Source organism: Ostrea edulis, chromosome 9 (assembly GCF_947568905.1).
Source record: "Ostrea edulis chromosome 9, xbOstEdul1.1, whole genome shotgun sequence".
In the NCBI taxonomy this organism is placed as follows: Eukaryota; Metazoa; Mollusca; class Bivalvia; order Ostreida; family Ostreidae; genus Ostrea; species Ostrea edulis.
In genome coordinates this window covers 49337733-49363956 of record NC_079172.1, presented here as the reverse complement: position 1 = coordinate 49363956, position 26224 = coordinate 49337733, and the positions used below count along the sequence as shown (strand labels likewise).

General features: G+C 35.5%; 1 protein-coding gene across 1 annotated transcript in view; it reads right to left on the bottom strand.

Annotated features, from left to right (window-relative positions):
• LOC125660101 (uncharacterized) overlaps positions 1–26224 on the bottom strand; it is a 38624-nt gene continuing 12400 nt past the window's right edge. Inside the window, exons 4-28 of the mRNA XM_056150775.1 lie at positions 23630–23884; positions 23072–23428; positions 22872–22973; positions 21631–21737; positions 20223–20420; positions 19800–19865; positions 19468–19579; positions 19129–19216; positions 18619–18721; positions 18377–18432; positions 17890–18022; positions 17604–17713; positions 17126–17228; positions 16836–16992; positions 11819–11900; positions 11642–11708; positions 10983–11068; positions 8537–8660; positions 8319–8360; positions 4902–4952; positions 4771–4795; positions 4194–4672; positions 1325–1516; positions 1194–1218; positions 1–1095 (exon numbers count right to left, since the gene is read on the bottom strand). Of these exons, the coding sequence (XP_056006750.1) occupies positions 608–1095; positions 1194–1218; positions 1325–1516; positions 4194–4672; positions 4771–4795; positions 4902–4952; positions 8319–8360; positions 8537–8660; positions 10983–11068; positions 11642–11708; positions 11819–11900; positions 16836–16992; positions 17126–17228; positions 17604–17713; positions 17890–18022; positions 18377–18432; positions 18619–18721; positions 19129–19216; positions 19468–19579; positions 19800–19865; positions 20223–20420; positions 21631–21737; positions 22872–22973; positions 23072–23428; positions 23630–23884 (3608 nt within the window). The 3' untranslated portion in view covers positions 1–607. The remainder of the gene's footprint in view (positions 1096–1193; positions 1219–1324; positions 1517–4193; positions 4673–4770; positions 4796–4901; positions 4953–8318; positions 8361–8536; positions 8661–10982; positions 11069–11641; positions 11709–11818; positions 11901–16835; positions 16993–17125; positions 17229–17603; positions 17714–17889; positions 18023–18376; positions 18433–18618; positions 18722–19128; positions 19217–19467; positions 19580–19799; positions 19866–20222; positions 20421–21630; positions 21738–22871; positions 22974–23071; positions 23429–23629; positions 23885–26224) is intronic.

Genomic DNA, 26224 nt, shown 5'->3' with positions numbered 1-26224 from the left:
ACAACCAGTATGTAAAGATATCGACATACTGTATACAATATAGCTCTTCTTTGTACGAGGTGCATTTAGTGGGTACTTTGAATGCCTACAGTCAGTGAGGAAGACGATAAAATGTACTAAACGCGACTTCTGTTCAAATATGTAAATGTAAAATGCAAATAACTATCAAAAGAAATGTTCTAAAAGGAAAACAAAACATTGTGATATTTGCAAGTAATATCCTAAATATAGTACATGCATGCATGAGTAACGAAATTACGTGGTATGATAAGAATTTCATGTATCTAATTACTCTCTATCACTTACTTAATTTGTGTATCAGTCGATTTCCGGTGATAGACTGCGTATGAAATCTTCCTGAGCACATGCTGTTTTGGGTGTTGTGTCCCACTTCCGCATGTAAACAAATTGTTTCGCGCCTTACTTTGTACGAGAGTTCTCTAAAGGGAAATAACTCTGACGCTTCTTAAAACTTGTAAATTTCAGCTAATGTAAAAACAAACTTTTTTTAATGCTTTGTTTTAATAACAAACAATAGGTAATTGTGATATAATACATATAAAAATAATAATGTGACATTGAAAAACGACGTCAAACTACACTGTATCTATATCACAATGTCATTCTGATCAATGTTGTGTATTAAAACTGTCAGCTCAACCATTTCTGATAATTTTCGGACTTTGTTCAAAGGCTTTTTTTCACACTTTTCATATGATTTTTTTCTCGGAAGGTTATGCAGGGAAAAGTCCTCCTCCTTTTTCATGTTTAACTTTCGATCCCCGCTTGAACTTTCTGTGCCATCGCACCTCGTACAGTTTTCCATTATGCTGGACGTATTTAATGAATCATTTGTCGAGTTTTCTCCTTTTTCGGAACTGACATTTGTCATGCTTGTCTCCATGGATGTACTCGTCATCCTGCTGCTGCCACTTCCGTTACTATCTGACCTAGTCGGCCTTCTGGAACTTCCGAGAAGGAACGACAACTCTCTCTTTTTTTCCTTAGTATATTTTGTTTTATTAATTTCCTCGTAGTAATCCCTGGCTTCCATTTCCGATCGCGATATTTTGTCCTCTGTGAGAAAGAGAAGACCTACCAAAGCAATAATAATTATAAATGATGATAAATAGAAGGTTTGTACGTAGGAAAATGAGAAAAATGATATATCACTTATAAGTATTTATTTTTACCTTTAATGTGTCCCCATAGCATACTCTGTTATAAAAAGAAATATATAATGATGAACTGAATGCATACATTTATCAGTGTTTGAAAAACCTAGTATTACAGCATCAATGATCCTGGTAAGGAGATAACTTACGCGTTTCAAACTCTTCTCTATTGAAGGACAACGTATGATACAATGCTTCATCTGCAATAAGAAATTAGAGTTGTCAAGGATGCTCCTTCCACAACATTCTATGTTTTGCTCACATTCAGCTAATCTGATTAATTCCGGGGGCCTTTGTCTGTTCGCTCGTAAACTTTTAACATCTTCTCCAGAACCACAGGTCTAGTTTTTGTTAAAATTGCCACAAGGCATGCTTGGATAAAGAAATGAAGTGCCAAGCCGTTTTTTGAAGTGGAGATAGGACTAGTTCAATGCTGGGTGGGGGCAGGACCACAATGCGAGTTATTTTTTAACATTAAAAGATTACAGATATTCCAAAACATCAAAGGTATATTTTGTAATATCAATATTTTCATTAGTATACATTCGGCTTGCCCATAGCCAGACATTTACAATGAAATATATAAACTGTAGGTGATATCTTATAAAATCTTTTCAACAACATGTTAAATTTAAATGCTTGCTTGTTAACTTCTACATAGTATTTGTTTAAGTGGGTTGTGTAGAGTTATGTAAACCACGAGGGGGTATGCAATGCTCGGGTAAGCGATGTGACCCATTGATCTCTTTATTACAGATCTCGTCGTGTGAACCACAAGAAAGAGAAATTGCAAGGTATAGTATTGTTCTCCACAATCGTTATCTGAAAAAAAGGTGATGTGACACATGTGCATGTATGGCCTCGTTTTTTCCCTCGGGTTCATCACTTTATAAAAAAGTAATTTGCTCATTAGAGCGTGTTATACCAAATGAATTTACAAGGCTATTTAACAAATCGTGTCCGGGTTCGCCTTATTTTGTATTATTTATAAGATTGATCTCTGTTCGATATCTTCACTTTTTCATCGATCAGCGATTACTTGTGTTTATAAAATCAGTGATGTGTGTTTTACACTCTTTATATACATGTACTTTTACTAAATAATTTGGAAATGAATAATCTTTAGATATAAGAATGCATATATTGCAAAAATTTGAGATACATATTTTGTACTTTTTGACTAAGCATCTGAAAAGTGGTATATATTTTGAATTTCAAAACAAAATTGAAGTCGCCCTCTGAAAAAGTCAAACCGCTAATGCGTATTGTGTATTTTTCGCAGAATATATTGAAGGGAAATGGCGTCCTTGGAAAGTTTGGGATAAATGATGACATCATTAACCTTAGTTTGGTAAGTACCTTACTGATATTCAAATATTAAAATTTATGTTATAAAGTAACATCCATTAAATTGTGTGGCTTTTAATTTTTCATTACTTTTCTAGGTTATGAAAGACACAGAGAAAAATTTTGTTTGTATGAGGACTGATGATATTTTATAAACTTAAATTTCATTAAACATTGAGAAGTTCTACGTATCAATACTATCCATCTTATGGATATCGGGTTGGTTTATTTTGTGTCCTTTTGAATTACTCTACACCGGCCTGGCGAGGAACCCCATTCTGGTGTTTTCTTGTTATTATCTCCCCTTGAAACACTGGTTGAATATCAAAATTTGTATATAATTTATTTCCTAAGTAATATCTATGTGATTGCGTCTTGGAAGAATTATTATTGTACACATATCTATTGCGAAAGTAGAGTAAAGGGTACTATTTTTTAAAAATTAGATATGGATGAATGTGGGAAAACTCTTTGACTAACTACAAAACTTCTCATTTATATACTTAAAAGCTAGTTATATGGTTTGTGTATATGTTGTACGATGGGTCTTTTGATAAAGTAACCTGAAATTTGCATAACCGTCTGCAACAAATGGAGTCTTCTGTGCATGAGTATTTGTATCAATTTCTTCATGAATGCGCTGCAGTTGTGAACAATGCGTGTTTGAATCATGCAATTGATCAATAGAGTACATGGGATTTGACGGCTTTTTGGGAAGGGGGTGCTGGTATTCCCTTGTACCTAGTCGTCCACTAGAGGTGTTGGTATCCCTTGTATAGATATACTGTCTCAGTAAGGATCTGCAGACTTGGTGAACCTTAGGTTCCAATAAGGTATGGAAAATAGGTAAGCTCACAGTCAACATCCATACTGGAGATCAGACAGACCACTGTATATATGTTGCATATATTTTGAGGCGCACCTTTAAGGGCCTGTTAGACCTATTGTAAATATATTGCGCATAACTATCTGAGATCTGATGTTACAATGTACGCAGACCTGGTCCCACGACATAAGGCAGACAGATAGTATGACCCCCTACACGTTACATCTGTACAACCAGTATGTAAAGATATCGACATACTGTATACAATATAGCTCTTCTTTGTACGAGGTGCATTTAGTGGGTACTTTGAATGCCTACAGTCAGTGAGGAAGACGATAAAATGTACTAAACGCGACTTCTGTTCAAATATGTAAATGTAAAATGCAAATAACTATCAAAAGAAATGTTCTAAAAGGAAAACAAAACATTGTGATATTTGCAAGTAATATCCTAAATATAGTACATGCATGCATGAGCAACGAAATTACGTGGTATGATAAGAATTTCATGTATCTAACTACTCTCTATCACTTACTTAATTTGTGTATCAGTCGATTTCCGGTGATAGACTGCGTATGAAATCTTCCTGAGCACATGCTGTTTTGGGTGTTGTGTCCCACTTCCGCATGTTAACAAATTGTTTCGCGCCTTACTTTGTACGAGAGTTCTCTAAAGGGAAATAACTCTGACGCTTCTTAAAACTTGTAAATTTCAGCTAATGTAAAAACAAACTTTTTTTAATGCTTTGTTTTAATAACAAACAATATGTAATTGTGATATAATACATATAAAAATAATAATGTGACATTGAAAAACGACGTCAAACTACACTGTATCTATATCACAATGTCATTCTGATCAATGTTGTGTATTAAAACTGTCAGCTCAACCATTTCTGATAATTTTCGGACTTTGTTCAAAGGCTTTTTTTCACACTTTTCATATGATTTTTTTCTCGGAAGGTTATGCAGGGAAAAGTCCTCCTCCTTTTTCATGTTTAACTTTCGATCCCCGCTTGAACTTTCTGTGCCATCGCACCTCGTACAGTTTTCCATTATGCTGGACGTATTTAATGAATCATTTGTCGAGTTTTCTCCTTTTTCGGAACTGACATTTGTCATGCTTGTCTCCATGGATGTACTCGTCATCCTGCTGCTGCCACTTCCGTTACTATCTGACCTAGTCGGCCTTCTGGAACTTCCGAGAAGGAACGACAACTCTCTCTTTTTTTCCCTAGTATATTTTGTTTTATTAATTTCCTCGTAGTAATCCCTGGCTTCCATTTCCGATCGCGATATTTTGTCCTCTGTGAGAAAGAGAAGACCTACCAAAGCAATAATAATTATAAATGATGATAAATAGAAGGTTTGTACGTAGGAAAATGAGAAAAATGATATATCACTTATAAGTATTTATTTTTACCTTTAATGTGTCCCCATAGCATACTCTGTTATAAAAAGAAATATATAATGATGAACTGAATGCATACATTTATCAGTGTTTGAAAAACCTAGTATTACAGCATCAATGATCCTGGTAAGGAGATAACTTACGCGTTTCAAACTCTTCTCTATTGAAGGACAACGTATGATACAATGCTTCATCTGCAATAAGAAATTAGAGTTGTCAAGGATGCTCCTTCCACAACATTCTATGTTTTGCTCACATTCAGCTAATCTGATTAATTCCGGGGGCCTTTGTCTGTTCGCTCGTAAACTTTTAACATCTTCTCCAGAACCACAGGTCTAGTTTTTGTTAAAATTGCCACAAGGCATGCTTGGATAAAGAAATGAAGTGCCAAGCCGTTTTTTGAAGTGGAGATAATTTTTTCTTAAGAACCACTAGTCCAGGAAAGTTTAGATGAATGCTTCCTGACATAGTGTAGATTCAAGTTTGTTTAAGTCATATGGCCCCAGGGGCTAGGGTGGGGCCACAATAGTGGATCAAAGGTTTGCATAGGAATACATAGGAACATTCTTATAACAAGGCCATGAATACTCGTATTGATATGCAATCATCCCCAGGTAGTGCAGTTTGTTTTTTTCAAATCATGGTCTTTGAGGGTAGGATGGGGCCACAATTGGGATACAATATTTAAAAGGGGATACATAGGATCAATCTTTAACAAGAGGTCCATGGGCCACATCACTCACCTGAGTCACCTTGGTCCATATCTGAAGACTTTCCATATATATTTGCATGTAAAACCTTAGTCCCTATTATGGCCCAAACTACCCTTTACAAACTTGAATATACACTATGTCAGAAAGCTTTCATGTAAATGTCAACTTCTTTGGCCCAATGGTTCTTGAGAAGAAGATTTTAAAAGTTTTTTCCTATATTTGTATGTAAAACTTTGACACCCCCCCCCACTTATGGCCCCATTTTACCCCCCGGGGGCCATGATTTGAACAAACTTGAATCTGCACTATGTCAGAAAGTTTTCTTGAAAATATCAGCTTTTCTGACTCAGTGGTTATTGAGAAAAAGATTTTAACTATATATTTGTATGTAAAACTTTGATCCCCCTTGTGGCCCCATCCTACCCCCGGGGGCCATGATTTGATCAAACTTGAATCTGCACTATGTCAGAAAGTTTTCATGTAAAAATCAACTTTTCTGGCTCAGTGGTTCTTGAGAAGAAGATTTTAAATGATTTTTCGTATATATTTGTATGTAAAACTTTGATCCCCTATTGTGGCCCCATCCAACCCCCGGGGCCCATGATTTGAAGAAACTTGAACCTGCATTATGTCAGGAAGCTTTCATGTAAATCTCAGCTTTTCTGGCTTAGTGATTCTTGAGAAGAAGATTTTAAAAGATTTTTCGTATATATTTGTATGTAAAACTTTGATCCCCTATTGTGGCCCCATCCAACCCCCGGGGCCCATGATTTGAACAAACTTGAATCTGCATTATGTCAGGAAGCTTTCATGTAAATCTCAGCTTTTCTGGCTTAGTGGTTCTTGAGAAGAAGATTTTAAAAGTTTTTCCCTATATATTTGTATGTAAAACTTTGATCCCCCCTTGTGGCCCCATCCTACCACCGGGGGCCATGATTTGATTAAACTTGAATCTGCAATATGTCAGGAAGCTTTCAGGTAAATGTCAGCTTTTCTGGCCCAGTGGTTCTTGAAAAGAAGATTTTTAAATGATCCCACCCTATTTTTGCATTTTTGTGATTATCTCCCATTTGAAAGGGGCATGGCCCTTCATTTGAACAAACTTGAAAGCCCTTTACCCAAGGATGCATTTGGCCATGTTTGGTGGAAATTGGCCCAGTGGTTCTGGAGAAGAAGTCGAAAATGTGAAAAGTTTAACAGACAGACAGACAGACGGACAGACAGACGACGGACAAAAAGCGATCAGAAAAGCTCACTTGAGCTTTCAGCTCAGGTGAGCTAAAAAGGAGAATTATGAAATTGATGATCACTGTTCGTTATCTTCTCCTTTCATATGATACATCTTTAAAAATCTAGTTCTCAAGAACAAGGGGGTCATGATTAATCATATCAATATGCAAGCCTTCCTAGGGAGTGCAGATTCAAATTTGTTTAAATTGTGGTCCCCGAGGGTAGGGTGGGGGCCATAAAGCATAATAGGGTATCGAAGTTTCACATGGAACTATATAGGAAAAATCTTCTCAATACAGCAGGGCCATGAATGCTCACATTGGTATGCAAGCATCCCCAGGTAGTGCAGATTAAAGTCTGTTCAAATTAGGATTAGGTTAGGACCACAATAGGGGATAAAAATTTTATGTTAAACTATATACTAGGATGAATCTTTAAAAAAGATCTTCCTTCTCGAGAAGAACAAGGTCCTGGGCTGGTTACTCATATCAATATTCAAATATTTCAAAGGAGTGCAGATTCAAGTTTGTTCAATGCAGGGGTCCCAGAGGTAGGGTGGAGCCATAATAGGACATTTAAGTTTGTTCAATACAGGGGTCCCAGAGGTAGGGTGGAGCCATAATAGGACATCAAAGTTTGATATGGAAACATGCAGGAAATTATGAAAACAAATTAGTTTCCAGATTAGCAGGACCACACTAAATCAGATTAAAATGCAAATGTTCCTAAGCTCTGTGCATTCAAGTTTTTATTATGGCCCCCATTAATAAAGATATTGTTTCTGTCCTGTCTGTCTGAAACTTTAACCTTGCTCGTACTTTTGAATAGTGAGTGATAAAGTTCTCTTACAGTATTTCATATGTGTATAACTTGTCAAAATACATAAATTTATGTTGGTACCGACAGTTTGCCCTTGTGACCTTAACCTTTGAGTTTGACCTACTTTTAAGAAAATCTAACGTAGGCATGCCAATATCTCCTTAACTATTTAAGGAAGGACTTTCGTATTTTGTATAAATATCCCTTATGTCAAAAAACTTCATTTGATACCACGGTGTTTGACCTTGGAATTTGATCCAAATTTAAAAAAAAACTTTAATCTAAAGCTTTACCCGCTCATAATCTTAAAACAGCGAGTGATACATCTTTCATATGTGCATTCTTGCAGGCAAGACTTTCTCTTGATTTTGGATTTGAATGACTTTTAAGCAAAGTTATCACAATCAATATCCCCTGAACTGTTTACGGTAGGGATTTCATGTGTTGTATATGGATTCCATAAGAAAAGACCTTACATTTCATACCATGATTATTTTAAATTTTGGGATCTTGTATCTCCTATGGGGCTAGATTAAAAGCACAATATGGGGTAAAATTTTCTCATGGGAATAAAGATTGCAAAAAATGTTTTAAAAATCATAGTACCTGAACAACATCAGGGTCAAAGTGATTTATGTAAGCGAAGTGGCCCATGGGCCTCTTTCAGATAAATATATTTTCGATCAAACAGGTACATGTACATGTAACAATGGTACAATTTCCCTATTGTTTGAAACTAAGACATGTCTATTATTGTACATGAAATTTTAATGTTTCTGTGATATTCCATTTCCATACCTTGCCTTCACAAACACATCTTGTAAGAAATACACATACAACCTGAAATATAAAATAATATCTATCAAACATTTTTTACTATGAGGGCCTCGCAAGTTTGTGCCATTTCAGATGGTTGAATTGATGTTTAAATCGCAGGTCATTGAGCGTTACAAACGACCTGTTTCTCATGTATATATAACTTATAATTTCCTTGGGCATTTCGTGGATTGACTCACCAAACTAATTTTGCATATGAAATGGATAACAATCTGAGAAATGTTGTTGGAGAATAAGTCCATTCCCAGCAGAGCCTCCGCCATTGTTAGTAAAAGTAATGCAAGAGATTTGAAGAAAATCACTCTGAAAATAATAAAGTGTAAATGAAAGCGCGTGTTTTATTCAAGTTGCAGCGAATCAAATGGCGATGTTGTGTAAATCAAATATGAATTCTCAAAAATTCCAATTCTTTTTAATAAATACAAAATCACAAATTTCCAAAGTCAGCAGAACTAAACATACAATATTTAACACTAAAACACCACGATGAATTAAAGACAGCTACTTCAATAAAAATGGAACTCGAAAATATTCACATCTTGTGATCAGTCATCCAAAAAAAAAAAAAACTACTTTGTTAATCTCACTCTGATTCTACGTACAATTATTCTGAAGTTGATATTAAAAAGATGATTAAATTCCTCATTGACAATATCTACGTAGTCTGGTAATCAGGTCTTCCAACAGTCTGTTGGAATTCTCATGGGCGCCTTAATTAACTGACCTGTTTTGTATCATTATTCAAAACCTTCTACAGCTGTTCTACATGAGAAGAAAAAATCTTTTGTAGTGACCTTCAACTTGACATTTTGATACATCTACGACGTTTTATCTACAGTCAACTCTCGATAAACCGCCACCTTTTGTTCTTATGAAATTATGGCATTATAACGAATTTGGCGATGAATTGAATTACTGCCATCTTGAAGAAATAGAGTTACTGTTCTTTTATATATAAGAGTTATCTTTCCTCTTTTTACAATACTTACGTAAGTGAGCGATCGGGTAACATTCGGTAAAACAATACTGTCTCGTCTATGTTATAAATCTTTCAAATCATAATTTTTCATTACTTCTATTGCCTCTTTCCGGCCATCAATGATCAAACTCACATAAATTCCGGCATTTTCACCGCTTATAATTCTGGAAGAAATTACATGACGTTGTTTGAAACGAGTTAGCCACCCTTCAGAATAATTGAAATTGGACATTCCTAGCTCTGCACAATACTGTTTTCCCTTTTCAATTATCATATCCCCGGTAACAGGAATGTTTTTTGTCCTGACTTGCGTAAACCACATAAACAACGCCTTTTCTAAGTCAGTATTAAGTCCACTGCGGTGCCGTTTCCTGGCAGGCGGGCAAGAATTCCATCCTTTGCTGCTACGATGTCGCCCACAGAAAAATGATTTGCAATATCCTAACGGGTACATTTTGGATGATGTCATTGGTACATAATGATTTGCTTTTTCTCATCAAAATTTAACAGGACTCTCTTTCGTGGCGAAGCCATAGCTAAATTGAAATGTGTTTCTATGATATATAAACAACTTGACTACAGTTCATCTCGAGTAATTTTCTTGTTTATTCAATACAGCAATTATTGGGATCCTTCTGTCCAGGTGATCCAGAGATCGATAATGACCAATTTACTGCTTCACTGACCACGTGCACCCATGGCGGTTTATCGAGATAATTAACACATTGAAATAGACTTTTGTAATGAAAACACTGTGGCAAATGGCGATAGCGAATTTGGAGGTTTAACGAGAGTTTTAAGTAACAGGAAAAATGTTCCTAGAAAAATACGGCGTTATAACGAAAATGGCGGTGAATTGAGTGGCGATAATTCGAGAGTTACCTGTATTAGCAATACTCACTTTCATTCATAAGTCGATTTGATATAGCCCAGTGAATTCGAAGTAAAAAAACCACCATACAGTCTTCCATATCTGCTTCATATTTGGATTATTTTATTGAACATAGACGGTAACGGTAATTTAACAACTCAACTTTGTGTAAAACGGGATAACTTCAGCTTCTCCATCATCAACTTCCCATATTTATGTAGCAATATTCCATTATCACCTGCATACGGTGTTTATGTCTCTCTACTGAATCAATATGTGTAAGCCAGTTCTGTGTATGATCAATTTTAAAATTGAGGCAGGCTACTGACAAACAAGTTGATGTTACAGAGCCTTCTGAGGTTTCAACAGTCTTGGGTTTTTTAAGTCGACATTTCGCAAATTCCATTGTCGTTATAATGATCTACATGTAGTTTACAATACAATCTGTCATGTTATCGAATGCTGTCTGGCGTGTTCCATACCAATTGTGAGGCCATTCTTTAGACATTGATTTTGACTTCGGGTTACTTCGTTTACCTAATCAAGATATAGGTTTCACGGTGGAGTGACCTGTCAACATTTTAGACACCCGATTCCACCTTTAGTGTTTCTAGGGGTACATGTTTGCCCTACTCTAAATTTTGAATAAGATTGATCACTTTAGAGGATTGATCGTTTGTTATCTTCTTTTTTCCATATATTAAAAGTGTGAAATACTCATAAAGCCATCCTTTAGTTCGTTTTAATTATACCATACAAAATTAATAAAATGTACCTTAAACGTCTCTTGAACAGGCCTTCACTCTCCTCAGTCATTTTCACTCGCATTCGCCACACCACACCCGTAAATATGAAGAATGTCTATCAAAAAAATACAAAGGAAAATCTATGATAGAGAATTTTATGGCCCCAATATAATTTCAAAGTAAATCAACGCACTTCTGAGGAAGATTTTTATAAGATATTTTCCTTCTTTCATATTTCCGTGATAAATTGTGACCCCAAACCAACTTATGGGGTTGCAACTAACTGAACTTCAGTCCAAACAACACAAAGGATATAAAAATCAATATGACTAACACGGTCTCGCTGTTCTCGAGAAGATATTTTAAAGATTTATCCATATATTATGTAGACATTTCATCTCCGATTATAGCCCCATCCTAACCCAAAGGTTCCATGGAAAAACCTAAATTCAGAACATTTGAATACTGATCTGATTTATTTGTGTGGCTCTGCTACTAGTGGAAATACCCCTCCCCCAATAACCTATTTATTCTTATGTCAAACCCTATCCACTACATTAGAATGCTTAAATTTTGATATATCTAATTAGTGGTCCTTGATAAAAAAAAAAAAAAAAAATTCAAAGATACTAGAATATTATATCGCAGTATTTTTGTATCGCCAGTCAGTTCATTAAAAACAACTTACGAGAATTACAAATGCTACAGGTATCATAAAAATATGAAACTGCCATGAGGATTTTGAGATCCAGCAACTAGACAAAATAGAGAAAAAAATGGTATTATACATGTATAATTCAACGTACAATAAAATCCATCAGCTAAAATATATCATGGATGAGCAAGATGTTTTTTATAAGCTTACATCAACATTGTGTTCTCAGTTGAAATCTTTGGAAATATAACCGAAGATGTAGAATAGAATATCGTCAACACAAGCGGGATTCCTGGAACACCAAGGAAATGTTTTAAACTATAATTAAATTTTCCGGGTAATACCCGGGTATGGACAGGAGCTTAAAATACATTTGAGCATCCATTATCAAGCAGTAGCGACATCAGCAAGACATACTAATATTTAAAATTTCATTTCTTAATAAGGACAGTCCGTAATTCCTCCCTATTAAAACTTTCTATCTCTATCGATATATCTCTGCAGACGATTTATATGGGCTAAGGAGTTGTAACAACACATACTTTTGTTGAAAAATGCTATCTAAAATGAGGCTATTTTATGTCATATCGGATCTAGGCTTTTTACTCTCCATTTGCTGGGGTGGGGGTGGGGGCAGAAAAGTAACAATGTTTTGGTTCGTTTTGCCGAAAATATAATTAGAATCTGCATCTGAACAATGGTTGAGCTGGCGTATCACAAGGAAAGGCTACTTTTTAAGGTTTGTTTCTAAATTCGTCCCTAGATATCGAATGTTAACTTTTTTAAAATATGAAATCCCCCAGAGTTGACAACCAAACCATAGACACTTGACGCGTCCGCTCCCAACATCATAAAGCGCTTTAATCAGTGTACTATACCTACAACGAATAGTTGTATAGATTCTAAATGTTTGTAAAACATATATGCCCCTATGGTGCAAAATTGAAAAGGGTTATACACATGCATCATTTAATTGATATTGGTGTACCAAGTTTGGTGTCTGTCAAGCAAAAGGTTCTCATGATATTGAATGGAGAGTATATTCCTATGTCCAGTTTAACCCTTGACCTTTGAATCACTTGGGGTAATCTTCTTCTGAAGATGTACCAAGTTTGATGTCTGTCAAGCAAAGGGTTCTTAAGATATTGAGCGGACAGTATATTCCTATGTCAAGTTTGACCCTTGACCTTTGACCATATGACCTCAAAATGATTAGGGGTAAAATAATTCTTAGGATGTACCCGTGTACCAAGTCTGATGTTTATCAAGCCAAGGGTTCTCAAGATATTGAGCGGACAGTATATTCCTATGTCCAGAGTAGATTGACCCTTGATCTTTTGACCTGAAAGACATTAGGGGCCCTCTTCTACTCATAAGCAACCCAGATATGAAAATTAATATCATTATGATCAAGTGAATGGTTCTCATGATATTGAGCGGACAACACGTGTGCAAAGCAATATGCCCCGCTTCTTTGAAGAAGGGCATAAATATCATTACGATGAAGTGAACGATTCTCAAGATATTGAGCGGACAATGTGTGTTCTACCGACCGATCGACAGGTGCAAAACAATATCCCCTCTTCTTTCAATGGGAGTATTAAAAAAATCTTAAATTCGAATGTAAACACAGTTTCGGAGTTTTCTATATGCATGTATAACCAGTGGGACCAATTCTGCTTGTGACATAGGTCATGAATGTAACCAATGTTTATGGGTCCATTGACCGCTGGTTACGATCATGAGTATACTCCCTGTGTGCTACGCACTGTAACCAATCCTCCTCCCCTTCTCAATTTAAGCCATGAGTTTTTAGATAAAAAGAATATTTAGTTTTGTGATTCTGCGTGTAACTTTCAATTTTCAACACCTTGTGATCAAGTTCCACCGCTGATGAAGATTTTTCCAAAAATAAAAAATCATAGGTAATGCTAAAATTGTTTTCTTAATCATCAATTGAGGACACACTACAATTAGTTTTAATAACATGAAGGGACATGAATATTTATTGAATAAAAAATACGTAGAAGATACATGTAACTTTTCAATTTGCATTTTCACTATAATTACATGTACTGGTAATAAAATGTTGAGTCCTGTTGAATTGTTATTGTTCTTGATATTTTGAGTGCTAAATAAGTGCTAAATATTGAATATTGAAACGTTCATTGTTCTTGTTCTTTGATTGTAAATTACAGGAATCTTACATTATGCAATACTAAGTTACTCTCAGGTACTTCATTTTAGAGTTTGATGAGTGTTATTTTATTTATTACTAGATTATTGAAATGACATGTCTTACGTATTAAGTGTATTGAGGAAATTCAGACTGAAATGTCATAAGTGCTTTACCTTTCATTGTTACAAGTAAATATTGTTATTGATACACTTACTGATTCATTCCAGGACTGTTTGGTGCATTTTTAGTATTGTTGAGGTAGATGCATTATTTAATTCCATTCTTTTGTAAACTTTTATAATAAACTTGTCTGTTACTACAGGTAACTCTCGAATTATCGCCACTCAATTCACCGCCATTTTCGTTATAACGCCGTATTTTTCTAGGAACATTTTTCCTGTTACTTAAAACTCTCGTTAAACCTCCAAATTCGCTATCGCCATTTGCCACAGTGTTTTCATTACAAAAGTCTATTTCAATGTGTTAATTATCTCGATAAACCGCCATGGGTGCACGTGGTCAGTGAAGCAGTAAATTGGTCATTATCGATCTCTGGATCACCTGGACAGAAGGATCCCAATAATTGCTGTATTGAATAAACAAGAAAATTACTCGAGATGAACTGTAGTCAAGTTGTTTATATATCATAGAAACACATTTCAATTTAGCTATGGCTTCGCCACGAAAGAGGGTCCTGTTAAATTTTGATGAGAAAAAGCAAATCATTATGTACCAATGACATCATCCAAAATGTACCCGTTAGGATATTGCAAATCATTTTTCTGTGGGCGACATCGTAGCAGCAAAGGATGGAATTCTTGCCCGCCTGCCAGGAAACGGCACCGCAGTGGACTTAATACTGACTTAGAAAAGGCGTTGTTTATGTGGTTTACGCAAGTCAGGACAAAAAACATTCCTGTTACCGGGGATATGATAATTGAAAAGGGAAAACAGTATTGTGCAGAGCTAGGAATGTCCAATTTCAATTATTCTGAAGGGTGGCTAACTCGTTTCAAACAACGTCATGTAATTTCTTCCAGAATTATAAGCGGTGAAAATGCCGGAATTTATGTGAGTTTGATCATTGATGGCCGGAAAGAGGCAATAGAAGTAATGAAAAATTATGATTTGAAAGATTTATAACATAGACGAGACAGTATTGTTTTACCGAATGTTACCCGATCGCTCACTTACGTAAGTATTGTAAAAAGAGGAAAGATAACTCTTATATATAAAAGAACAGTAACTCTATTTCTTCAAGATGGCAGTAATTCAATTCATCGCCAAATTCGTTATAATGCCATAATTTCATAAGAACAAAAGGTGGCGGTTTATCGAGAGTTGACTGTATTTCCATAGTTCATGGGTTGACCCCTACTTCCGGGTCAAATTGCTGTTTTTAGATTTACCTATATTAATATTCATAACCTGTGAATTTCAGCACGTTGACATTGTAAGTAAACAAAACTATATTTTTATGTTGATACATGAGATGTTGAATGAAAAGTAGTATTTAAATTGTATAATTGTAATTATTTGTGAGATTCAACAATGGAACTATGTTGCACGAGACGTTTTCCGTTTACTGTAAACGAAATTTGTCTTTAGTAGACGAATTTTTTGAGTGAATTGGTTAAACGGAGTATATATAGAACGAATCCGTTAATTTTCGTTAAGTCTGCAATTTTGAGTTTTGGAGAAACGTTTGGGATTTTGCTAAAAAAAAAAATTAGATGTTAGTTTATCTATTCATTTGGAATTTAACTGGGTTAAAACTGACTGAAATTGATAAGGAATTTTAAGGGATTAAGAGATCACATATTTCCATAATTTGGGAATCTGTTCAATATTAATTTTGTTAATCAGCGCAAGTAATTTTATTAAAAGTCACACATTCTGAGTTATCTCTGAATCAGACTTTAAAAAAGTAGTTTTTGTGAATTTACTCGAGTTCTGAATTTATTTTGGGAGAAATTGAGAGAGAATGAATTAATTCATACTATCTTAAGGATGTTATTTAATTCATCTTAATTGTGATAACAGGGCTATTGTAATTCAATAAATTGTGGAACTTGAAGCAGACTCTTTATTTTTATTTTGGTACTTTAATGGTACCTGGTGTCATAAAAACAATTTATCAATATTTGAACTGCACCATCCTGACAGACTGTTTAAAGCAGTTCAAAGTGTAGCGTAGGTACGTTACAAAACTTTAGAAAAATAGTTCTATTTCTCGACAACTTTCATATTGGCATTGTTCTCCTTGATTAAATGCACCAAAATGAAATTTGAATCATTTGGTTGGAATCTTTGTATTTTTTTTAAAGACGGATGTTTCATTGTAAAATATAGCAGACTGAGAAATATGGAAACCGATCTGTAAGAACCATGTCAGTTTAATATAGATTGATTTATTGATTGTATATTGTTTAACGTCCCGCTTGAGAATGTTTCACTCATATTACCGGTGAAGGGCTGTAAAATTTAGGCTTATGCTCGGCACTTACGGCCTTTAAGCAGTATGGGGGGTCTTAATCGCGCCACATCTGCTGTGACACGGGGTTTTGCCATTTAGTCGCCTCTTGCGACAAGCAAGGAGTACCTAAGACCTATTCTAATTTGGATCCCAACGGGACTTTCAATATAGAAGGACCTCAATAATGCATACAACTACATGTGTCACATAAAGGCAATTGAAGCAAAGGCTTTTCTACATATAAATCGAGTAAACGACACGTATGTTTGAAGACATTGTATCAAAATTTTAAGGGGCGTTTCCTTCATACAGTGCTTTAGCAGCATTACATGAACACTGCTAGAGACTTCGGCCAAAATGTTCTTAGAATTTACAACCCATTCCTACAGTGTAATGTACCAAGATCTTAATGGATACCATCTGATACAAATATAGGCAACACAAATAGTATTTTTAATGTGCTTGAATAGCTAATTGCTTTTTTGTATATAAAGTTTAATCATGAGGTTCGTGACATAAATTACCTGCTAAAAGCACTATCATAATACATAAACAAGCAAATAGAAACTTACCCCAGCCAATGATTATGAATCTAGAACATCTCTTAGTAACTTTATGGTTTTTTGAGGTTGATGTCAAGATGAAAAAATGGAATATTTCCAACAGGATAAATGAAAACGCTGATATGTATAGGAAATATACTGCCATTTCACCAACGAGCCAGAGATTCTACAAAGGTAAACTTTGGAAATGTAATGAGATAAAAACAAACAATTGAGAAAACTACCATTACCATCATTCTACCCAAGTATATTGTGACAAATGTTGAAAGTTCAATCAGTCTATTGCTAAACCATGATACCTTGTTATCTTGGCCCATGTGACAAACGAGGAAAACAATGTTGTTGACAAACAAAACCAGGTTGAAGTTGACGTAAAAGACGTAGTGTTCACCAACCAGATATCTATTGAAATGTGTGAAAATAACATATACAATGTATTAGTAATTGGAGTAAATCAATATACATTGCCAATATGGAAAAATGTGCTAAATGTTAAACGTATAATTGTTGTGCTGCTCCTATTATTTTTGATAATGGCTATATACGTGAATATACATTATGTGGTGGTCAGACGGGTTCAATCGCCGGTGGCCAGATAAATGATTTCGTAGAGCACCTGACTAGATATTCAAGGGGCCCGGGTTCGAATCCCGGTTTTGTCCGTTGCATTTTATCTCTTCCTGTTACAATCATGTATATTACGATCATTCGTGACTTCACGTTTTCAATGCTTTCAATTTAGAACACAGAAAATGATTCGAAAGAGGGCATAATTACCTCCAATTTATTGCATAGACGATTAGACAGACAAACAACCCACACAATGAAGTAACATGGATCAGAATGACAACCGCGGAAATATAACTTTCTGTTTTCTTCAGAGTTTGCTGAAAATACAACTGACATGTTCAATTGACGTAGAATCTCATTAGACATTCTGAATTAGCAAGCCCGATTCATAGTCGTTAAGTAAATTTTCGCTCCCCACCACATTGCAAGTATACAGATATGATGGCTGTGCAATATTCAAAACAATGTAACATGTAGCACATTATGGTTGTACACCTACTGCCGTATTGATTGCACGTCCTACCACAATCACCTCCACCGGAAGGGTACAATGACACGTGACGACTTCTGTTACCACGGAGGCAAGGGAGCAGCTAGTATTCGTCCATGAGTAGCTGTAAGGTGGCCTAAACAATACATGAAAATATCATGGATCCCTACAGCACTCGTTCCACTAAGCACCGAAGCTTGAATTACTAAGGTATCAGCACACAGTCTACAGTTACCCTTAGTAAGTCAACATGACAGAAAACTGTTCGATATCTATATTATTATCACATAGTATGGTTAACTATATCATTTATTGAATGCATTTTGTGATATGTTTTCCTATTTATAAAATCATATTATCCTACTTGAAATCTTCCTTACAAAATGCTTTTCTTTTCTTTGTATGACGTTTCCCTCCATTTTTCTAAACACATGTCAACTTTTCTATTTTCATTATTACTAAATGGTCGGTCAATAATATCTATATCTACCTGTGGTTCCTTTCCCAAGACAGACATTCAAATTCTTCACATTTAGTTTGTTTTCCCTTTAATTAAATCGAATTATAGTTTAAGTAAAATACTAATATCATGACATGAAACGTTACGAAATATAGATATATGAATAAGATAAGTTCCTTTGTAATCTGTTATTTCCATGTGTTCCTGTGATATTCATTCATCACTGAAACTCAATGGACTTTTAAAAAAGAAAGATTTCCGCAAGTTCTTACTACTTTCACAGAAATATCTGTGGATAGAATATCCGATGACAATTGGGAAGTTCGTTCGGCATACACAGCGATAACATCCGATATAAACAAGAGCTGAGATCGACTGAAATAAAAACACTTATGCATGAATTTTAGCAGAACAGTATTTGGATCAGGTCATCGTAATGAGAATTTTATCAGACAACTGCATTGCATCACAAGAAATGATATTATTTTCTATCATAACATTAGAAGGGTTGGATACCATGGGTAATTCATGAAATATTAGAAAGTAACAAAGCAATTATAACTAACCTTACTGGGGATTTCGCTGATAGGTGGCTTTCCAAATTTCGAAATGTAAATGACGTCAAATTTACATCTTAAATAGAGAGAGAAAAAATATTGCTGTTAGTTTTAGTATTCATGTGTCTGCTTAGATATAATGTGTATTTCTTTTCTCTTATTTTCAATCTACTTCCATTTCTTCCCACCCATTTTATTGATATCTTCATGTGCTATATTAATTACAGCCTCTTATAATTGACTTGTGACCAATGGAGAGGGCGTATATGGGCATTGCGCCTGCTGCCCACTCCAATATATGTAAGCTCTCTCTCTGAACATGAATAAATGTTCAATTCAAATGTAATAATGAGAAAAAATCGGAACGACTTATAAATACAAAAAATAAAATATTTCAAGAGGTACTTCACCATGAGAGATATTTGATATGATGGTCGTGCTTGTTTTGCTTCCATATTCTTGCATGTCTGAAAATAAGTACGTTTTCCATTGGTTATAATACAAATTATGTAATTTCATTATGATTGTGAGGTAAAATCGTTCAATATGATTTCAAGATCCTACCTATATTTTGTGTCTTAATACCAGCTCCATCTTCCTTATAAAACAATTGTTGAAATGGCATTTGAGTCAAATAGGCTGATGTTCGCAAAATATTGATTCCTACGGTTAACTTCTGAAAGAAAACATTTGACTTTTGTTATGTCTTTCAGCAGCTGTCCAAATGTAAGAAACTGAGAATTATTGGAGTATAAAATGATGATCTTTGTTTTACAATCTTAATGTCTGATCATGTTTACATATTGGGAAACAGTGATAGACTACTTCAGTAATTTCAAATTCATCTGATATAATGCATAATGCACTCCAAAATTTTAATGAAAAGTGGGTAATACCTGTTTTATCTTCAAAGACAAGTCTTTCGTCACAGTTAACAGACGGTCCAATATCTTTATGATATTCTAAGGGTAAAAAATCAATTTTTAAAGTTAATTAGTGCAAGGTATTGTTTTAGTTCGACCGAAGGCCCCTGGCTATAAAAAGGGTTGTGTTCAATTAAGTAAAATCTTTTCTACTAAAAAAAGCGTATCTTAGCCGTTATGTAGCCCATGGACCATTTATCATTACAATCAGACCTTTTAAAAAAAATAAACGATGAGTTAAAATTTGATCTTATATCGGAGTTCAACGGGGGAAAAGGCTACTTTCACGAACCTCTAAATTTGCAACCTGTATTTTGCTTGCATAGTCATGGAGATGATAATCATAAGAGGGTGGAGCAGATATGCATATTCCTAAAATACCAATTACTTACTTACATTGAAAGAAATTCTTTCATCATTTGTGGCCACCGCAGGGAATTCCCACAAATATTCCAGAATACGTCGTAAAACACTTGCAAGAAGCTCAGAATCCCCAACATGAATAGCCAACTTGTGCATTATAACAAAGGTGTATACGTCTTTTAGAATCTGTGTAAGTGTCGTTGATCGATATCCTTGGCGAAGTACTTCCACCTAAAACAAGAGATACTGTGAACACTGCTCACTACGAATACACCCCCACCCCCCCCCCCCCCCCCCCCCCCGCTTACCGCAATCTCCCTAAGGGTGTTGTTAATAGGCATAAATTACCTCTTTCCTGACTGTAAAAAAGAAAAGACATGGCAAAACCTTGGGTAGTCTCTTCTCTAGGGAGAAATGGATAAGAGATAAAATTAAATGTGCGTTTTATTATGATCTTGCTTTGAAGGGGGACCTTTGTTGAAGGATATGAAATGCACCCCATTGGATGGCAGGCGAATAAGTTAATATCGCAAACTTCAGTATAAACTTCAATATTATGATCCAAAAGGTTTCTATGAACACAGCATCTCCATGCGATGAAAAAGCCGTTCTAAAATTTAAATGGAAACCATCTTGCTGCTTCGATGTCCTGTGAGCTTGACTTTTGACCCCCAAAATCGATAGGAAACATCTTCGTCCTATGGGTAGTCCATATGTATGATATGGTGACTGTAGATGGAAAGGATAACGCTTTAGAGTCCGGGAACCATATTGCTACTTCGATGTCCAGTGCGCTTGACCTTTTGACCGCAAATTCGATATTTTCGTCCCATGGATAGTCCATATGTATAATATGGTGATTGTAGGTGGAAAGGATAACGTTTTAAAGCCCGGAAACCATTCCGTCTACGGACGGACAACCCGATTCCAGTATACCCCACAACTTTATTGCGGGGGGGGGGGGGGGGTTTATAATAAAAGAACATTTTTCTTTCAGCATGTAGGGGAGATTTATTCAACATATTTTATTTTTTCGTATATACTAGGGGCCTCCGTGGCCGAGTGGTTAGGGCATCGCGCTCAATATCACACGGCCTCTCACCTCTGTCAGTGCGGGTTCGAATCCAGCCGGTAAGTGAGAAAGTTTCCCAGTTTACTTTCGGAAGGTAGGTGGTCTCTTTCTAGGTACATTGTATCTGGGTTCTCTCTTCCACCAATAAAAACTGAGCGTCACCAGATCACTGAAAAATTGTTGAGTGTGGCGGAAAACAGGAAACAATCAATCGTGTATACTAAAGAGATACATGTATTAAGAGAATCATTTTCCCCCAAATACATGTCGACGCTCAGAATATATCTACTTGTAGAAAGTGTAAGCATCCCAGGTAAACATCTCAAAGTCATAGTGTTATTTACTGTATATCTTTATCTATTGACGTACCTTGTCATAAAGTGCTATCAACTGATTGGATTGACAATGAAGAAAACTTGGTTTTTTCCACATGCAGTGATTATTGATATCACATTCACAAGATCGTTCAGCATAGCCTGCAAATCATAAAATAAGATCAAGTACATTATAACATCCATTTTCTATTCATTCTAAACTCACAAACGGGCCGTTTCTTTCAAGTGTTGAACTATATTGTGTAAATAATGGGGAAAAAAAAACTAAATTACCTAGAAACATCGAACGCTATCTCCTCATCAAAATCGGAATACTCGAAGTGTACAAAGAGGATCTGCTTTGCGTGGATTATTTTTAGTATATATCTTAAATATGACACAATAAATTTAGGCTTGATAACTATGATTATACAAACAACCCAGAAAATTCGGAATTCCGTCATCTTGCGACTTATCGTTTGACTAGTTTCAGTATCAAATCTGGCCCGTCACCTTTACTGCAATATTACGTGGGGGAAATAATCATGCGTGTGCAACACAAAATAACACACCAATATAACATTCTGATCTGCATTTTTCAAATTACTTAAAAATGACTTATGAACTCTGTCCATAATACTACTTACTATCAAATGTTCGAAAGCCGATTTCGAATACGCACGATTTCAGTCGGATTGCAGGAATGTGGTAAATGAGTGCTTTCGAGTGATCAGACTTAACTCAACTACAGAAACAAAATACTCGCATGATTAAATAACAGATTCGATATATATTTTCAATGATATTTTCCTTTTACAATTAATAAGCTTCACATGTTAAATGAATGAAGTTATTATTTACACAATCAGCGACCAAGTTTTGTCGACTGAAGTAGGTACCTTTATAGCCTTTCCATCGGAACACGATGCCGGTCACGATGAATATAAAAATATAACAACATAACAATTGATTTCTTTCACACCTGTCGATCAAACGGTACGAAATTCGACATTGATCTGTAGTTCACCACTCTGAAACTACACTACAAGTTTCATATGAATCCTTGCAGGCATAGGGGGAAAACGTATGGATTACCAATGGGACAAAGGGACGAACGGACAGACGGAGACGAAACATAGTCCCCTTCAGTTTTACAAATTGGAAGGGAATAATAACTATATTTACAATTATGTTTATGAAATACCGCTAAATTCGTGTTCTTTATTAAATATTGCAATATCGACATAGATAACAGCAAAACATTTTGGTTTACAGATCTATGGTTACACAAATTACCTCCAAAGTCCGGCGGACAATTCTGTTTGGTAAACTGGTTTTTTTCTGTTTCAGGCCATAAAATATTCATGTAGACTTCTGCTGGGCACACAAGATGTATATCTAAATATATACATTGTATCATAAAATGATAACATTGAGCAATACTTCATCTACATTGTTGAAATTTTAATCACAAAACGTGAAACCCGAGGAGTTACCTTTGGCGACAAAGACATGTGAAGTCACGTTCACATGGCCGACCTGGTTCTTCACGCGGCAAGTAAAATTTGTAGTTTTTGTGATCCCCTTCGCAAACAACTGGGTTCCTGCTGGTAGTAAACTTTCTACTATGCGGTTAGATGTATACCATTTTATTGCCTTTCCATTTTCAAACCATTCGTATTTAAAAGAATTATACGGTTCGTTGATGGAAAAGCATGGAAGTCGTACAGAGTTATTGGCAGATATAACAAGCTGTCTGTTCGGCATGTAGATTTGAGGAGTCGTCTGAACTGACACGTAGAAAGACTTTCGCTTTTGTGTAATACCATCAAATGCAACACAGGTATAGTAACCTGTTTTACAAAAAAAACAAAACAACTATTACATTTTCTCACCTACATGTATACACAATAAGTAACATGAACGATTCAAAACTGTCACCCACAAACATAAACACTAAGAATCTTACAATAGTCTTCTTGTTCAATCAAAGTGTCTTAGCATTTCTTCTTATCATACCTGTAATTATGATAACTAGACTAATATGTACCCACCTTCATCGTACTTTTTAACTTCGGCGTAGTACAAAACAGAACGAATGGTTCCTTCTGTAGGGGACATCATCCTCCTCTCGTATCCCCCACGTGGTGAAATGGAGAAATCTATCAAAATACCATCTTTATACCATCTAAAGCTGGTGGAATTCGCTCCCCGGACGACGCACGATATTGTAAGAAACTCATTCTCGTTCGTGTACCCTCCATAGTTCCATCCGCCATTCCCCATGACCATTTCCACTATCCGTAATTCTATACGAAGAAAAGGTGACGATAAAGAACAATGATCAATCTCATAACTCCTATAAGGAATACAAAGTAAAGAGTTGGGCAAAAATGGATCCCTGGACATATCAGGGGTGGGATCAGGTGTCCTGGGGGGGTATGATTGATTGATTGAATATTGATTAACGTCCCACTCGAGAATATTTCACTCATATGGAGACGTGAGTCACCACTGCCGGCGAAGGGCTGCAAAATTTAGGCCTATGCTCGGCGCTTATGGCCATTGAGCAGGGAGAGATCTTTATCGTGCCACACCTGCTGTGACACGGGACCTCGGTTTTTGCGGTCTCATCCGAAGGACTGTCCTCATTTAGTCGCCTCTTACGACAAACAAGGGGTACTGAGGTAGATTCATTGAATAGTAATTGTACTGATTTGTATTTTAAAATACATTGGTTGATTTTTTCCCGTCCCGTCGAGAATTTTTCACTCATATTGAGACGTCACCAGCTGTAGGTGAAGTACCACAAATGCCGACATATGCGTAGCGCTCAGGGTCGTAGCAGTGAGGGTTCTTTATTACGCCAAAGCTTGCCACAACACAGCTAGACCTCCATTTTTAAGGTCATATCTGAAAGACCCGTGATTCTTACTTCGAAATACCGAGCGTTTGGCGAAGGAGTAATCAATGACTATTTTAACGTCTTAGATTTGTCACGGCCATGGCACGAGCTGGGCTCGAACTCACGACCATCTGGTTACCACTGAGCTACCGCAACCGGTATAGAAAATACATAGCACTCATTTAAATAATTACCCTCTGACATGGAATACTTCATTGTATGTCCTCCAGTTATAAGTCCTTGTAGTTGATTTTTAATTCTATTGATTATTTCTTTCGTCATGTTCTTGTCATCGATCTCGATAGTGAAAATGAAGTCAGCCATTTCCAGACCTTTTAATCTATACACAAATTATAATGAAACAAATTTTGTTATTATAGGATTAAACATTCTTTTCGAAGAATTCATCGATGTGTAAACTACGGACATTATACTCACAAACTGAATAAAAATGCGAAGCACTTTTTGTTAAGTTTGTGAGTAAATTGTCCGGAGTTTACACATCGATAAATTCTTCAAAAAGAGTGTTTGATTCTTATAATTCCAATTAATTCACTTTATTGACAATTTCAAAAATTTGAATAGTTTCCCCGCACGATGTCATTTGTTTTCAGGCGTGTATGAATACATCGCGTTTTCGGATTTATTGATGTGTGAACTCCCGTTCAACTTTAATTTTGTCCAATCAAAACAAATGTAATAAATAACATTGGAATTGCTTACTTTTAAAGATTGAACGATGTGACTAAAAGCATGAATAGCTATAGTTACTAAAATCATATAAATTAAAATGCAATGTTTTCATATCACGCAGAGACTTCAAACAGGCATGTAAATATTTGTCATGTTACCTTTCCATTTTCACTGTAAAATTTTCCATGCTTTTGATGTCAGTTGGAAGCAATTGTCTTGACATCTGCAAGAAAATATACTATCAAAATATTTTTTTCATTTGGGTATTCATGTAACGAATCGAGGTACCGCAAAGCGCCTTTTCCCTGCAAGAGTAATACGTCGTTATCTATACAAACAAATTGCATGGTCAGACATTCAAGGTTAACATTCATATTTTTGCTTCATTATCTGACTTCCTATTAACAATTCAACTTATTGTGTTGGACTGTAGTCACCCACTATACCAATCCGAACCAGATTTTTCAAAGAAAGGACGTTTTGAAAAAGTGAGGATCGATACAACTATAAACATTTTGCGCGAGACCGACTTTCACAATTATATTTTACATGTATTGATATACATGTATGTACCTTTACCAAGATTTACAGTGTTATATGTTAATGGTTCGTCGTGTGGAATGTAAATTTTAAAGCTTGTCCCGTTTCAAGGATCACAACCCAACTGGCTTGCAAAAGACAGTCACCTTGTTTTTTGTTGTTTTTTTTACGAAGTGATGTAGTCAATTAAACTCATTTAGTGTGCGTCCAGTTCAAGATGGCTGTCCGTCGATTTACTGCGATTTTCAGTTTACTGATTTTCTTGAACATTAAGAATTTTGTAAATCATCTCCCACTTGATAATGAAAGACATAAATGTGGCCACTATAAATAAAGAATTATCCTTGTGCTCTAACAATACAGTTCATGGAGGAATGTAAATGATTTCTTCCAAAAATAGATGTTTACTACATCAGAGGAAAACATTGCTTTGTGAGTTATTCTATGCATGAATGAAAATCAGTTACATTATATACGCATTGGAGATATTCATCCGACAACTAGTAACAAA